The sequence below is a fragment of the Crocodylus siamensis genome, chromosome 3 (assembly GCF_052110815.1).
Source record: "Crocodylus siamensis isolate JL-2025a chromosome 3, ASM5211081v1, whole genome shotgun sequence".
NCBI lineage: Eukaryota > Metazoa > Chordata > Crocodylia > Crocodylidae > Crocodylus > Crocodylus siamensis.
In genome coordinates this window covers 180,670,424-180,687,349 of record NC_143397.1, presented here as the reverse complement: position 1 = coordinate 180,687,349, position 16,926 = coordinate 180,670,424, and the positions used below count along the sequence as shown (strand labels likewise).

The 16,926-nt window shown below is 39.3% G+C and overlaps 1 protein-coding gene across 1 annotated transcript in view; it reads left to right on the top strand.

The window, feature by feature from the left end:
• Positions 1–16,926, top strand: part of B4GALT6 (beta-1,4-galactosyltransferase 6) — a 46,909-nt gene that overhangs the window by 20,977 nt on the left and 9,006 nt on the right. The window contains exons 2-5 of the mRNA XM_090039875.1: positions 2,851–2,967; positions 3,381–3,494; positions 14,324–14,448; positions 15,518–15,634. Coding sequence (XP_089896001.1) covers positions 2,851–2,967; positions 3,381–3,494; positions 14,324–14,448; positions 15,518–15,634 — 473 coding nt within the window. The remainder of the gene's footprint in view (positions 1–2,850; positions 2,968–3,380; positions 3,495–14,323; positions 14,449–15,517; positions 15,635–16,926) is intronic.

Below are 16,926 nucleotides of genomic sequence, written 5' to 3'. Positions count from 1 at the left end.
GACACTGATTCCTTTGGTTTTGTTAGCAGGGAGTTGGTGTGGGGGGGACCCACTTCCAGAGATAACATTCCTATTTCATGCTAGTGCAGTGGGAAAAACCTTTATGAAAAGGATCATGCCATACCCAATCCACAATTTCATCTGTGAACTTCACGGATATTTTAATCCTGGCCTGTTGCAGGTACAAATCCTCTTGACATATGTTCAGAAAGCAATATTTGTATTATACCTGTTTAGGGTTGAAGCTTCCTTTGATCTTTCAGAAGGAGCTGGATGAGTGAGGACTTTTTTGTTTCTTGATTGGGGTAGAATGTCAATCAGGAGTGTTCACAAAATGATCCAGCTGAAAACTATATTTTTCCAGTCAAAATTCTTTGGTATAGACCTCTTAAAAATTTATAACATTTTTATTATAAATTAAGTTGCCTTAACTTGAAAACAGTATTTTTCACTAAGAGAATCCAGATTTAAAAAAATCTCAAAATAGTTTGAATAGCTTTTAATTTTTCTCACTTTAAATTTAAAACTTAATCAAAATGTCTTGCTGGGAACTATTTAAGTTTCATAGAATCTGAAATTGAAGCAGTTTTCCAAAGAGGAATTCCTGAGCAGCATTAGTCTCCAGCTTTCAACACTTCTTCCCTAATATGAGTCAGAGTCCTTCATTTTGGATCTATGTTTTTTGTTATATGGCTACATTTTTAATGCATTTTTAAGACTTAGTACTGTGTGGCTTGCAGACACCAAATCCTTTCCATTTATTAAGTTACAAAATAGAAACATTTAGTGGTAACCTACACTTCCAGTGCTGCTTGATGCAATATGTATTATTGATTTCATTTGATTTAAGATGTTTCTTGAACAACTCTACCATCACTGCAGGATTTTATTCTTTCAAAGGGAGACTACTTGCTTTGTAGTGCAGCATCTTTGAGAAAAAATGACACAAGATGCTCTCAGCTATCTTTGGGATGGAAGTTTGGCTTCAAGGAGAAAGTGTGGATGAAATAATAAGGCTTAAAAGGGGATAGAATTTAAAATATTTGAAACCTTTTCTTCTGGAATGCAGTTGTATGGTCAGAGTGGCAATTTAAAAACTTAAATATCCACCTTTTCAAGATGCAACATGATATGATACACAGATGGGATGTGGGTGTGGCCTCGTGTTTTTATTGGTCAGTCCATAAAACATGGCTTTAATTTTTGTTAGTGCTAAGCTGTGGATGGTAAATGTGAATTTAGATAGTAAATTGATGGTAAAATATTTGACAAGAAACAAAATACGTATGAGAGTCAGTTTTCAGGTTTGGGAAAATCAGTAAAAGTTGTGTATGTTAATGTTCAGGATGTGTTCAGGATGCTCAGGGTTATAGCCTTTAGATTTTAAAATTTGGTCTTCATTAGAATGTGAAAAGAGATGATACCATATTTACCGGAATCCAAGGTGACTACTAAGTTAAGACGACCTCCCAATTATTAGTTTAAGACGTGGAAAATTACAAATTTGTTTTAACTTCCCATGTCTAGAATCTAGTTATTGCAGGGTTCTCTTGAATTCCTTCCCCCTGCTACTGCCACAGGGAAAGCAGTGGCTGGTGGACATTCCTGTTGTCTTTCCTTCCTCCCCCCACAACTGCTGCTGCCTGCTTTGTCTCACCTCTCCTTAGTGCAGGGGCGGGCAATTATTTTGGGTGGAGGGCCACTTACTGAGTTTTGGCAAGCCATTGAAGGCCGTATGACAGCAGCCAGGGGCAGATATATATTAATTTACTAAATTTTTTAGGGGCCCTGTGGACCGGATAGAATGGCCTGGCAGTCTGCATTTTGCCCACCCCTGCCCTAGTGCCTTCCCACTGCTACCACTTGTCCTCCTCCTGGTCCTTTCCCTCTCCCCACACATGCTTGCCTTTGAAGCTGCTCTGGCTCTGTCTCTACTGGGGGCACAGAGCACTTGACTGGGTCAACCTGGTCTGAGGAAAACAAAGGTAGTCTTTCCCTGCTGCTTCATGGGACAAATCAAACTGCTGTCGCTTCTTGTGTGTTCCCCAGCCTGGGCCTTCTGGTCCCTGAGATGAGTCAGGTGCCATGGAAGCAAACAGTCTCTGGTTGAGCAAGAAACTCCTGCGTAGGCAATATCTTTCCTGTTGAAAGAGGAAGATCTTTCTCTCAGATGCAACAAGTTTCCTGCGGGAGAAATTGCAAGAACACCTGTACTCTTGCAGTTTCTAGTGAGAAAGGTGACATTAGAAATATAATGCCTGTCCATACCCTCTGTTATTAACAGGACTGGTTTAGGCTTTTGAGTATTGAATTGAAACAATTTTTTATGCTATCACTTAATACTGAGTGTAGCATGTTATTTTACTCTGTCATAATTCCTCTTAAGCCCTTTCACGCTTATTGAGTGCCAATGCTTTGAGGATTGCTAAACAGTCCTTTCTTCTGGCCGTGTATGTAGATGGATATATGTATTTGCATTGATTGGTTTTAATATATAGAGAGTAGTGTATGGCTACATATGTGTATACATACAACTTAATGAGTTATTTGGAGTATTAATGGTATATCTTAGGTTTTGTAGAAGGGTGGTGGGCAAAGAAATGGTGCCAATCTAATTTATTAAGTTAAGAATTCAAAATATATTTTGCCCTTCAGGTAAACTTTGAAATTTGAATCCAGATGTTTTCCTTTCATCTTTATTCTCTTTGTGAATCTAATCGCTGGTTTTTGTAAACTAACTTTGAAGTCAGTTGTAATTAAATCAATATTAGAAAACAGAACTTGATAAATATTAAAAAAGATTAAAGTAGTTAAATAATTTTCAGTTTGAAATTCATTTTCTTTTAACAGCAAATACCTATCTCTTTATGGTACAAGCCCGAGGTATAATGCTGAGAGAGAATGTGAAAACAATAGGACATATGATAAGATTGTACACTAATAAAAATACTACGCTGAATGGCACAGGTAAGAATTTATTTTTCTAGAAAAAATCATATGCCATTAATAAAAATAACAGAATTTGTTTATAAATGCATTTACAAATTCTGGTTTCAAGGCCATCTCTTTTCCCCCCCATCTTCAGTTGGGTATTGGGTAGGGGAAAATTGTCATTGTTTACAAAGGGCCGTTCTACTACACTTTTTTTTTTTTTTTTTAAATAAATATATCTGTCAATAGCTGTGGCAAGTAGATCTGAATTTGAAGATCGTTCTTATTATGCTACACGAATATCCTTTGATTACTTCCAGCTTTTATATACATAAAATATATGCAGTTACAGCAAAATAAGAGTTGCCAATGGATGGGTGGATGGAGGGATAGAAAGATAGAATTGGGCAACTGACTTTTACAAGTATAACTTTTTTTTTCTTTTTAAGATTATCCTGAAGGCAACAATTCCAGTGATTACCTTGCTCAAACAACAGTGTACCTTCCAGAAAACTTCACATATTCCCCTTACCAGCCTTGTCCAGAAAAGCTGCCTTATATGAGTAAGTTTTTAATGTCAACCTAATTCATGCCCTCAACTATTAAATTATGTTTTCTTTAAACCAGAACAGAAAAAATTAAATCAAACTTAGTGATCAAACAAACCTGGATGCAGTTAGTGATACCTAGTGTAGTATGTTGGCACTAGATTTACAACCTGGTCCTGTTACCTTGTTTTGGCAAGCACAGTTAATCAAAACTCCTTCCATTTGATAATAGGCAAATTTTATTGATGCACAGTGACAGAACATAAGAGTAATGCAGGCAAAACAAAATGATCACCCAATACAATACCCTTTATTTACCAGTTTTAGGGCATTGCAGGGAGATGGAAGGGAGATGGTATGTCCGGCTGGTACGTCTACGGCTGAGCACCACCCTGTGATTCTTGCTTGAACACCACCATTCTTGAAGTCTGAGGGCCGCCCAGCAGGGTGGGCGAGACAGGCCAGTAGTGCTCCCTCTGTCTACAGTGGCCTTGGGATACCCTTGCTGTTCTGAAAATCCCTTTTGTGTTTTTTCTCCTGATGACTCTTCATTTCTGGGTACCATTGATTGGTTGCCCTATGGTTGTCATACTGTCCGTGTTCTGTGTTGTGAATATGATTCTTTGTTTCTCAAACATACTGCATGCATACATCTTAATTTGGTCATTTCTGGCCTCCTAATTTGGTCAGCCCACAAGAATTGGAAATCCCAGGGGCTTTACAATTGGTCACTGTGACCTGATGCTAAATCTGCAATTTCCTATATTGTTATGAGTTTTCAGGGAACACTGTGCTGTGCCATGTTTTCAATTTCCCAGGATGTATATGCCTGTTTTTTGGCTAGCTTTGGACACGGTGGGCTACGAGACTCTAGTGCACAGTTGTTACTGCAGCTGCTACTGCAGTCGTTACTACACATTTATTTACTACTTGTATTGACCATATTTACTGCTCAGTAATGCTACTGCTACTGCTACTGCTCAGTAATTCTTTTAGGGAATGCTACTGCATAGTAGTTGAATAGAGCTGGGCAGTAGCATATTAGCACTGTTCGTGCTGTGATGTGCTACTGTGCAGTCAGTGTCTCATGTAGATATACCCACTTTCTGCTTTAAAGGCTGAGAACATGAATCTTTGCCACAAACAGACTTTAGAAACCAATTAACCTTTGCAGTTTGCAAGGACCATTGTACTAATGCAAGCCAATTTCTAAAAGTGGATTTCTAAATATCATTTTCTAGCCATCATGATAACCCAAAACTTTTTCAGAGGCATCAAATATATGGCCTGCAGGCCAGATCCAGCCTCCAGATTTATTTCATGCGGTGTGCTGGTTGTCTGGTGGACTACTGGAAGTTTGGGAACATAGCCTATTGCAGAACTTGGGGTTCTTGGGGTTCATTGGCAACCACCGAGCTCTGCCTGCTGCCTGAACATAGCCTGCTATTGCTACATGCAGTCAGACCTGTGCTGCTGCTTGGATGCAGCCCTGCACTGCCACACTTCCTGCTCTGTGCTGTTTTCCAGGGAAAGCCCCACATAGCTGCATGCCACCTACCCTGAGCCACATCATGCCCTCATCTCCACACTGCTGTGCTTCCAGAGCCTCATGCTGCTGCACATCCCTGACTACACCTGTTGTCCAGTCAGAGCTTCATGCCATCACATGCCCCTGAGTCCACTGTCATGCCTGGCCAGAGACCTATGCTGCTGCCTAAATGCAGCACCCCATTGCTGCTTGTCCCCAGGCCTACACTACCACCCAGCCCCAGCCCCATGCTGCCACCCAGATGCAGCCCCAGTGCTGTAACTGCTGGCCCCACAGATTTGGCCAGAGAAAGTCCCTGCAGTCCAGGTCCAGCCCAGTGCCTTGGGTGAGTTTTACGCCCCGGCTTTCTAAGATTGTAGCTCTTTAACTTCATTTTCAATACCTAATGTTTGATACAAATGTTCTGTGTGAAATGTTTTTTTGCTTTTGTACCCACAAATAGAAACAATGCCTAGAGTAAGGGAGCATATCTCTAGACGTAGTAACTTTCTGAATGATGTCTATACTGAATTGGATGCTTTGAGGAATTCTTAGTAGCCAAGTGTTTAATGTTTAAATAATAGAAATTTAAAATATTTCTGCTGGTTTGGAAGACAATTCAGAAACACTTTAAACTGGTATTTAGCTCTTGAAAACTTTGTTGGAATTTAGCTTTGCACTCAAACCTTTGGTGCTTGACTCCTTGAGCAGCTAAGGTATCCAGGATCATTTCCAGGTCAGTTTCAGGCAGTCTTCAGCAAAGTAGTTGGCCGAGTTTGCTTGAAACAAGGGTTTTTTTTTTTTTCATCAAAACACAGTAATGTCAAGTAAAAAAGCAGTCTTGCCTGTTTGACTTAGGAGCATTTCTGTTGTGATTCTGTGCAGGGGAATTGCATGGTCCTATCTCCTTTCATTCCCAAATCATGATCGCTTAAACTTGGCATTTAGAAGCGAAATCCATTCTGGTCTAATTTGACTTTAAAATGCATCCCTAAGAAAGGGGAGCCCAAACTCTCCTGCCTCTTTCTTGTGTCTTTTAGGACAGCCCTTGTTTGTGTTGGCATGGCTTCTTTTTCAGTTTATTAGAATCCAATCCTGCCAGGTTTAGAAAAACTAGTGGTTTTCTCTGCTATTTCTTTTTGAATGGTGGCATACCACTCTGCCATTTCAGGTGTACATAAAAGGTGTACATAGACTCCACATGGAAGGGAGAGAGTTACTGAGCCAGGCTGTAGATCACATCAGCATTACTTATTAGGCCACCATCTGCTTCAAATGGCTGGTTCCAGTCTCGGTGTTGGTATTTCTTTCTTGCCCACAACTCATTCTCTGGATGCTAGCTTTTTGACAACTTGCAAACAAAGTTCCTGTCTTTTCCCTGTTTGTCTAGTGTTGATTACTGTGATGGATGGAGGGCAAGTTACTTGGAAGAAGAAGAAATTCAGCCTGTGTGGGACATACCTCTAGGTTGTCGTACTTTTGGCTCCAAAGCTTTTCTCTGTTTTTTCCCCAGCTTTTGCTGTCCAGTTCATGAGAGGCCTTTCCAATCCCAAAATTATTTCCACCTTGAGGTAATAGCTGCTACTTTCAAAGTTCAAGTTACTAGTATTTCAATAGGCTGCCTTCCTTTCCAGTGGATTCCCCTTGACATCCTAGGCTGAAAGAAGTGTATTCTTCTCCTCCCTCTTTTGGTTGCCAGTATCATTCTGGATATAGCACATATTAAATCATTGCTAAAATGTATTCCATGTGAAAAGTTACTTTACAGAAGGATTTCAGGTTGCGGTATGAAATATATGTTTGAGGAATCTGAGAAAACGTATGCATAATCTTCATCCTGCCACTTTGAGGGCATATGTATAATTCAAGATTGTTAATTATGTGATCAGTACCATAATGTCTGCAGAGCCTGAATCTTATTCACTTTTATTGTTAGGCCAAAGTCCGAGCCTTATCAGACTTTATACAGAACTTACTGCAAGGCTTCTGAAATTTTTCATGGCCCTGTTTTTTGAAATGTGTTTTTAGAAATCCTAAATATTTCTCAATCTTGTTATTTCTTTGTTAGTCTCATGTTTCCCTCATAGCAGCTTTTATAAACTGAATTTGTGACTCACATTTTTCAGTTTTTGTTTAAAACTACTTCTGTTTAAACTATATGTAATCAAACAAGATTGTAACATGTCAACTGAGAACAGGAAGAAAATGTCAGACTATGCCTCCCTCCCTTCACCTTTGGACTTGATGCAGGGCTGACAGAGTTGAATGGAATAGAAGTCAAATGCACTAAAACTAGATTTTTTGGCAAGAACCTAATTTGCCAAAACAAATTGTATTATCCCTTTGAATGCTGCTGCTATAATCCCAGTCTTGGTAGGCTGCAGATTCCTTCATTCTAAAATTCTTTGGCACATCATAAAACAAGATTTATGACAGTAGGAAACTATCTGCCAGTAATCTAAGAAGGGAAAAGGAGTTAATTCTCAGAATATATATATGAAACTACATGTGGTTTAGAGGAAAATGGAAATTATCTTCTGATACTGCAGAGATGTAGTGTAGATTCTGGTTTTGATGATATTGCAAATAGTTCTGGCCAGACACAGCTGTTAATTTCACTTGACCCTAAGTGCTTTGATCCTCTAGAGTCTGAACCAGGCACTACCCCTTAGGTGTCTAGACTCCCTTCTGCCATGAGCATTAATGCAGACCTTTCAAATCTGTTACTGTCTAAACACACCTCTCAGAACTTGAGTGTTAAGTTAGGTCTGGGTCTTATGGTTACCACGTTAGAGGTATACAACAGTAAAACGGACACAGTCTTAATAGAAGAGTCTAAGACATTATTATTCAGTATTACAAGAGATGTAGAGCTATCTAGACAAAAATCTGGGCCGCCCTTTCTGCGTTTTTTCACCACTCTGGAGTCTGTGACCTGTAAATACCCTTTAAGGTCTCCATAATCTTCTTTGCAGCTTTTGGCTTTTCTTAAAAATCCAAACCTTTCTAACTCAGAGCATTTCTAATTCAACACACTTAACCTTACTTGTGGGAAACAGGATTTGTTGGCACAGTGTGATATGACTAGCTACCACATCCTGGACTCAAAGTAGTCTATAAAGTATAGTTGTATACAGTCCTAAAATTATTATTTATCGAGTGTTTGAGACTTCTCAAGAATGAAAACATAATTGGAATTGTAGTTCAGTCTTCTTCTCTAGAATTACAGCAATGCAGCTCTCCAGAAAATTTGGCATCAGGCCATCTTCAAGAGAAGGAAGTTCAATTTGTTTGGAGGCTTTGGCACTTATACAGGGCCTGGTGCTTCTGTACAGGGCTCTGACCTTCCTTGGGCATGTAAAAAATGCAGAAAGACCAGGAAGCTTTAGGATTCTTTGGATTTAAACATTAGAAATTGGGGAAGTAAAAATGACTCCTTGGAGTGGTTGGCTTTGCACTGCCTTTCAGAGCCACCAGGATAGTTTGGTTTTAGGGAAGATTTTACATTGCATTTTTCATAAAGTTGTGGCATGTGGTTAAAAAACGAAACAAAACTTCTAATTGCTATCCTTCTAAGGCTCCTATAATTGAAAAATGATTACCCAGCAAGAATAGTACAGGTATCAAGATGGATATGTCACTTAAATGCTTCCTTTTAATTTTAAAATGTTCTAACTTGTTACATGCAGTTGACTATTAACTGTAATTCAGCTGCACAGTAGAATGTTTCTAAAAGAGGCAGTATGCTGTTTGTCAATGCAGTCAGCTGCTATACCATAGAAAAGTACTGTGGTTTTCAGTCATGTTGCCGCTACTTAAAATTTGTCCGTTTTAATTAAAATTATAGTTTACAAGAGAGATCTCTATGGTCTGTAAGAACAGAAGCTACCTTACACAATTCCCAATTTGTCTCCCAAACTAAAACCTTACCTTTTTTTTTAATAACTCTTGTTATATACAGCCTTGCATTCAAAGTGAGCAACTGTTCCATTAAATAATTGTCAGGGATCCTGGTTTTCTCTATTTAAAAATCCTAGATTCTCTGATTAAAAACTGCAAAAGCCACATTTTTCTGCCATTAAAATGAAATGCCATGATATATATTGGTATCTAGTGAACACAATGCCTTATTGATGTATTTATAATGTTAAAACAGTTTGGAAGCCTACCAGTGCCTCAATCACTGTAATGAAATAAATTTGAAATACCTATATATTTTGCAGTTTTCTTTTCTTTTTTTTCTTTTTTTTTTCTTTTGGAAAATCAGAGCTCCTCCTGCCCTCTTTGTTCACCAAGATGGGTCCAGCTGTGCCTGTCCCCCCCATCCCCTCCACCCACACACGTACACACACGCACACTCGTGTCCCACAGCTCTCCAGACCAGTCCCCAGGGTCTGGTCCTCCAGCCCTTGCCCCCCATAGACTGGCCTGTCTCCAGCTGCTGCGGCTGCTCCCGCCACCCTGCCTGGACATATGCTGGTCATGTGTGCATGGCCACACATGCATGTAGCACCCCCTTCCTCCAGTTGTTTCTCCCCAGCCCCAAGCATCACCTTGAAGGCTGGAAGGCTGCCAGCCTGCAAGGGGAAATGTGTGGTTTCCTGCCATTTTCTCCTTTAAATGAAAACATCTACATTTTTCTGCAGCAAATGGAAAATCCAGATCCCTGATAATTATGTAGTAGTATATTAAATTCCTTTATATCTGTACAATATCAAATGGAGCATCTGACAGGCAATCACAATACTAGATAGTTAACTATTTGTGGGGGGGCAGAATTTTTTTTTATATAATTGTGTATTATAGGACTAATTTATACAAGTAGAGAAGGTGACAAGTTTAGCAAGTCAGAGCTTGCTTTGATTGGTTCAGGCATGGTGGAAAAAATTCCCCCCCCTTTTTTTTTAATTTCATTAATTTAGTTTTGACTTGCTCTGTCGGTATTACAAATGCATTTTAATTTAAGTTACTGTTAAAGTTGATTTCCTTTAATTATTTTAACTAATTTAAATTCATAGAGGTACACAGACTTTCAGCGACTCATAACAGTTGTTCTGTAGCTTGTTAAAATATTACTGTTATCTTTTCTTATGTTTTTCCAGTTTTACATTTTTAGAACATCATAATTTTCATAGAATAACTTGTGTACCAAGTCCAGCAATTCCAAAATGCAAAGTGAGATTATATTTTTAATAGATGATCACCAGAATACAGAAATTGGTCCCATTTTTTTTAAAGAATTTCCTCAAAAAAAATGTCAAGGTGGCTTGCTGTTCACTTCTGTCAGGGGTACAGCCACTATGTGGGCAGTCAGGGCTCAATCCTAGAAGGTCACAACCCAAGGGATCAGGAGCAGACAAGGTCAGGGAAGCAAGGATCCCAACTAGAGTTAAGGGATCAGGGAACAGGGGGTCAGGAGGCTGAGTTTTGTACAAGATGAGGATGGTAGGCAGTCAGCCTGGGTAGAGCCATGATCCAAAAGGGGTTAGGGACAAGAAGCAGGGATCTGGTCTAGAACAGGCAGCTGTAGTTGTATAGGACAGGGACATGGGCAATTGCCATGTGAAGCTAGGCGCTTCCTGTCAGGACAGGGGTCTAGGCTCGAGTCTGGAAGCAAAAGGGTTCAAGAACCCCTCAAGACAATCTGGAAGCAAAGCAGTTTGGGTGGGAGTCTTGAGTCAGGAACAGACAGGCAGGTGAAAGGAACAAGGATGAAATCAGGAAGCTAACAAGTATGATCTAGGGACTGGGAAACTGGGGATCAAAGGTAGGGGTTGGATACTAAAAACATGGAGTTAGAAGCCCAAGGCTATAGATCAGCCCGGTCCCATTTCCTCAGCATGCTTCTCACACCTAATCTGCAGCCTCCCACTTCCACAACCCCTTCTGCTGATGTGGCGCCCCCATTTGGGGTCACAACCGACAGTTTGGGAACTGCTGCTTACCACACTTACATCTCCACTACTGATGTAGCAAAAGGGCTGGTGCTTATGAGTAGCAGACATTCATGCAGGCAACTGGGGCTAGCTTCGTTGGAGTAGTGAGGCCACTGGCACTCAGGCCCACTTGGGTAACTAGGACCAGCTGGGGACAATTTGTCCTGCCTGATGTCAGGAGTCAGGATCCAGGACAACTTAAGAGTATAAGTAGACAAATAAGGTGGTCTTAAGTTGATGGTTAAAGTTAGGCATTTGTTGATCTGTTTTGCAGAACAGGGGTAGCTTGCTGAATTTTTGTCATAAAGTTCACAGAATCTACCTTTCAACTACTTCCTCAGAAAATAGTTGGAGATCATTTTCAGATGTTGTGTAAATGCAAAATAAAGAATTTTTTTTAATGTATGATTGGGTTCAAGTTTTCTGCCTGCTCCAGAGCTGGGCTACATCATCATCATTCCCTATTTATACAGATATAATTGACGTGGCAAAAAATTCTAGTATTTTGCATGCTGTTAATCCTAGAATGGTGCATTCTCCAGTGGGTGCATTATGTTCAGCAAATGCATCTGTCACATAGAATAGGCTGGGGGGAAACTTTTCACAGTACGGGGAAAGGTCAGATGCCAGGGCAGTGACTGAGGCTGCTGCAAAGCTAAGCAGTATTAAGCTTCCCCAACTACAAAATGGTGCTGACCCCAGCTTAAAGTATAGTATAGTTTGAAATAACTATTTTTGGAGCTTGTTAAGGTGAAGGGTTGGCAGTGTTGCATTCAAGCACAATTCAGCATTTGTTTCTTTTGTATTTACTGGAACAAAGGGGAATGCTGTATTTTGCTGTTCTTTATTGTGCTTGGAGTCTTATAAGTTTTCAATAGCAAAGTCAATTGCCACGTGAAATTTGTCTCTGAGTTTGAACCTTGAAAAGGGGGAGTTGCATGCACCATGGTTTGTTTCCAGGATGTGTCTTTATAGAATGCATGGGGGAACGGGACTTTACATGCAAAGTTTGGCAGTTGTCCTGTTCAGGGGGAAAAGGGATAGTGGGGCTCATGGAAGAAATATTTGCTAATATTCACTCAAGAGTGGCACCCTGGCACAGTAGCAAAACACAAGTAGATCCAAGAAGTGTATGTACTTACCACACTTACATCTCCACTACTGATGGAACTTATTTCAGGACAGGAGAGATTGGCCTAAGGTAGGTAGTATACGACGTCTGAGGGGCCTCCATATCTTTTTTTGTAATGCAGATGCAAATGCCTTGTGGCTATCAGACAGGTCCCGATTTTTTGGAACTTGCCATCCTTCAGAGTCCTCTGCACAACTGATACAGGTCTCATTTGGGACAGTGTGGGAGTTGGCCATGAAATACAGCTCAGTGCTGATATCTGCAAACAAAATCCTACCTAGCACTCCATTATAAAGAGCTCTGGCATGGCCAGTATACAATTACTGGCTAGTATCTCTGGTTTGTTTATACCATTACCTGAGGTTCTTTATGTTGGACCAGCACAGCTATACCTCTCACACATGGATAGTCATCTTGATAGCAATGATGTTGTAGATAGCTTGGGCCCTGTCTACATGTTACAGGTATTGTGCAGTTAACTAAAACAAATCTACACGTACAAAGTACCTATCATGCCATGGATAGGTCCAACCAACTCTACAGCTAGACTTTGAAAATGTGTACAGACTTTATAGGTGGCTGCTATCCAGCTTTAAGATGCACATGTAGTAGGGTCTCTCCTGTGGCTGGGAACCATTGGGTGATGGAGCTTCCAGCTTTAGGGGGTGCACCTTGCCCAGCCAGGACTGACACATTGGGAGTGGGATGCAATACCATATGGGATATAGAATACCATACCATATAGAATAACTGTTGGGTAAGACAACATCAATAGTAAGAGTATTATGCATTGTGTTTGCAGTGTTTTGTTTTGGCTAAGCCATTGGCCTGCAAGTGAGCCCATTAAATAGCCCTACTGATTTCAGTGAGATTATTCATGAAATAAGTTGCTTTTCAACATAAGAATTCCAGAATCTGGTTTTTTGATTTTCAGTTATTCCATTTTGATGTGTATCATCTCTTATGTTGCTTTTAAACCAAACTACTTTTGCAGTTGATTGTGAGGTGATAAGATGTAAATATTTTTGATGGAGCCAGTGAATGGAGCTATTTTCTTTGAATCAAGAATCTTGTGATGCCTTTTTATTGGAGTTCCCCGTTTCTTGACTTACATGATTTTAATCTGAGAATGTGTAGCCCATGACAGATGCACCACCTATGTGCTCCTTTAAAACTCATGGAAATTTGCAGACCTCAGCTACTAGCACTTGAAGGGGTACAGGGCTAATTTGTGGCAAGTCTGCCGAGAGGCTAACACCCCCCCCACCCCCCCACTTTTCCCTGCCTTAAAAGATCATTTGACAGAGTCCTGAACTGGGGCAGCCCCAAATATATCTAGATAGATGGGGGCTGCCAACCATTTTGACAGGAGTGCCACAAATTAGTTCTTCACCCTTGCTGAGTGCGATTCTGTACCCCTTTCTTTGCCTGATCTGCTGTTGTTTTTCCCACTCCTACCCTATTTCCTGTTGTGCCTGTTCCTTCTCGTATCTGCTGTGTGCCACACATGGAAGTTGTCCAGGTTAATTGCAGCAGGTGTTCCCCATCTTGGCCTCCCCTGATCTAGACCATCCCCTGCAGATGTTTGTCCAACACGTTATTATAAACATTCCATGACTTAGACTTACTACTTCCCTAGAATTTGTTCCAGTGTTTCATCACCCTAACAGTTGAAAAGATCCCCAAACTAAATCTTTTTGCTGTAAATTAAGCGGATTTCTTCTTATCTATCCTTCTGTACTTGGAACATTTGGTTATCTTTTTAACACATTTTTACACCTGGAATAACTATTAAGGGAGCAAAAAAGGCACCTGAAAGGTGTCAGTTCAGTCATTTTGATGACATATATTAGGTTAAGCAATCATTTGCAACTGATTTGGTTTGATTTTTGAGGAGACATTCACAACCAGTTTAAATGACTCTCACCCTTTGAGTAGAAAGAATAGATGAGAAAATATAAAGAATGGACGAGCAGCTTTAATTTGTGTTTTTATAATTTGGTATTCTTTGAAAATGAAGCCACAAGATTTTTAACATGCTTTATCAGATAACTTTTTTTTATATTTTTATGGGAAAGATTAAAATCCGTTCTTTCTGAATATTTGCTATTTTTAAGAAATGGTAGAAAACTAGGGTTTATTACTAATTCATAACAAAAATAACCAAATCATTTAGGAAACAGTTATAGTGAATTTTACAGAGTTGAATCTTAACTAAAAAAAAATCTTTCATTTCTTGCTACATTAGGAGGCTTTATCAATGTCAATATGAGCGAAATTAGTTTTGATGAAATTCAGCAAGGGTTTTCAAAGGATTTAGACATTAAACCTGGTGGTCACTGGAAACCAAAAGACTGTAAACCACGATGGAAGGTAAAACAAAATTCCTTACTGATCTTCTTTCTACTAATTGTATTCCTCTTAGTAAGAATATATGAAAACTACAAATATCTATTCTTTTATTAGTTTAGAATTGAAGCTTCAATGATTGTTATTAAAGCAATGCTGTCCAACTTCTCAATGACCAGGGGCTGTACTAGCAGGAGCCATGTGCCCCCTCTTATACCCCCAACTTTATCCTATGCTGCCCCACTGCACTGTATGTGCAGGGCAGCTCTCTGCTGCATTGTACACTGCAGCTCCCTGTCTCCTACCCCGCTGCACTGTGTTGGCCTTAGCTCCCTGGCCACAGGCTCCCCCCACTGCAGCATGCTACTTGGGCACCCTGAATTGTGGGCTTCCTTGGCACTTCAGGCTGTGCCACACCACCACATCCTCTGGGGCATGGGCAGGAAGGGGAAATCAGGGAGAGGGAGCCTAGAGTCCCCAACTCCTGCTGCAACCAGAGTAGTGGAGGGAGTAGCAACTGGATGGGAGCCTAGGGGGCGTAATTTAATCTCTTGAAGGCTGCATGCAAGCTGCCAGTTGGACAACCTAGTTAAAAACTTTCACAAAATTCTAGCTCCTGAAGCATGTCTTCAGAGGAGTTAAAAAGCTTTGGTATTTGTCGACTCATTGAGCTATGCAAACACAAACCTATCATTTTTTGTATTCGGATCCGTGAGTTTTCTTTATATTTGATGGAACTAATTCATTCATAAGAACAAAAAGGTATTCTCCTAATCAGTGGTGACTCTTCAGTCCAATTGCTTGAGCTCAACTTCTGTGACTGTGAATGCATTTGTTGTTTTGTTCACTAGGAAAATACATGGTGGTGTTATGTATTTTCCTTGCTTGAGAATTATTCTTCCTTGCAGAGAGTTGCTTGCTTTGCTGTTTCCCTGGTAGGATTGAAAATATTGTAGAAGAGTCGAGATAATTTTAAGAGTAAACACTGAAAAATCCATGCCAGCTGCAAGAGATTTAATCTTACAATAAGTTTTTAAAAACTGTAAAGCTTCTTAATATTTACACTGCACTTTGGGTTTTGTTTTTTTTTAAGGTGGCAATCCTTATACCTTTTCGCAATCGTCATGAGCATCTTCCAATTTTTTTCCGGCACTTAATACCTATGTTACAGAAGCAGCGGCTTGAATTTGCCTTCTATGTGGTTGAGCAGGTGAAATTTTGTTTAATTGGAACTGTAATTCCTTGTTAGGTCTTTGAAATCCTCTCACTGATAGGGACCCAGTATTACAAATACACAGTTAAAAGAGGAAATCTCAACTTCTGAAGCTAAATAATTACCTGTTATTTTTACAGTCCATTGAGTGAAAGGAAAAAAAACCAACTCAGCTTCTATTTAAAACCTATCATTCAACATTTTTCAACAGTATTTTTCAAATATACACTGATATGTTTCTAGTTGTTAGTATTGCCTCTGAGTCGATAATTAAGAGAAACAGTCTTGGTAAGAACAATATATTTCCATTTATAAAATCAAAAACCCATTTTGCAAAGGTTTTCAAACTTATGGGCTAAAAAGAGCTCTGTGATTTACACTTCTGTTGTTCGTTCTTCCAAAGTCAGTGATTTCCAAAAATAGTTGTGGTTTAAAGGCTATCAGTTTGGAATGTATGAAGTGAATTCATACATTCGTATGAATTTGTAAATTCAGGAAGAAGTCATGGTACAAATGGTTGTTTTTAGTACAATAAAGTAGGAGTCACATCAGAAATCAGAAGTGAATTGGAATGAACAGCAAACCCTTAAGGGTATAATGATGGCCCTTTAAAATGGAATTGAGACACCTTGGTCAAGCAGTATGAAAAATTTGTGCTAGAACTAGCCATGTTATGTGGCTGGTTGATAAAATGAGATACTTTGGTTATTAAGGCAGCCATACTCAGTTCTTCCATGCTACAAAATAAAAGGAATTAAGGAGGGTGAGGGAATGGGTTCTCTTAAAAGGTATTTAAAAGATCTGATTTGATTATTTCCTTTTATAGATACCAACAAGTATTGTAAGCTAGATTATATTTCTGCCTTTAGAGATCTGATCTTCATATTTTGAGTTTTTTAAACAGATTAAGTTGAAAATAATAACAATAATAATAATAAAGGTTTTAATATAAATATTGATACGCTTCTGTCAGATTGGACTTGTGTTCTCTCAAGTTTAACTTACTGTGAACATGTAGCAATATATGTTTTTTCTAATTATTTGACGTTCATAAATACTTTGTACTTTTGTGTTAGATTTTTGATTAGTGACATTTTGTTTTGAAACTTAAGAAATGTCCTTAGCAATTAACTTAAACTCATTACTCCAGCATATTTATACATAAATCTCGATTGTAATTTTTTTGTTTGAAGGCAAGTGTAGATGGTCCTTGTAGTATAAGTGCTTGTAATGTACACATTCAGCAATATTGCGTAGAAAATTAATTAAAAAATGTAAGTTAATTCATT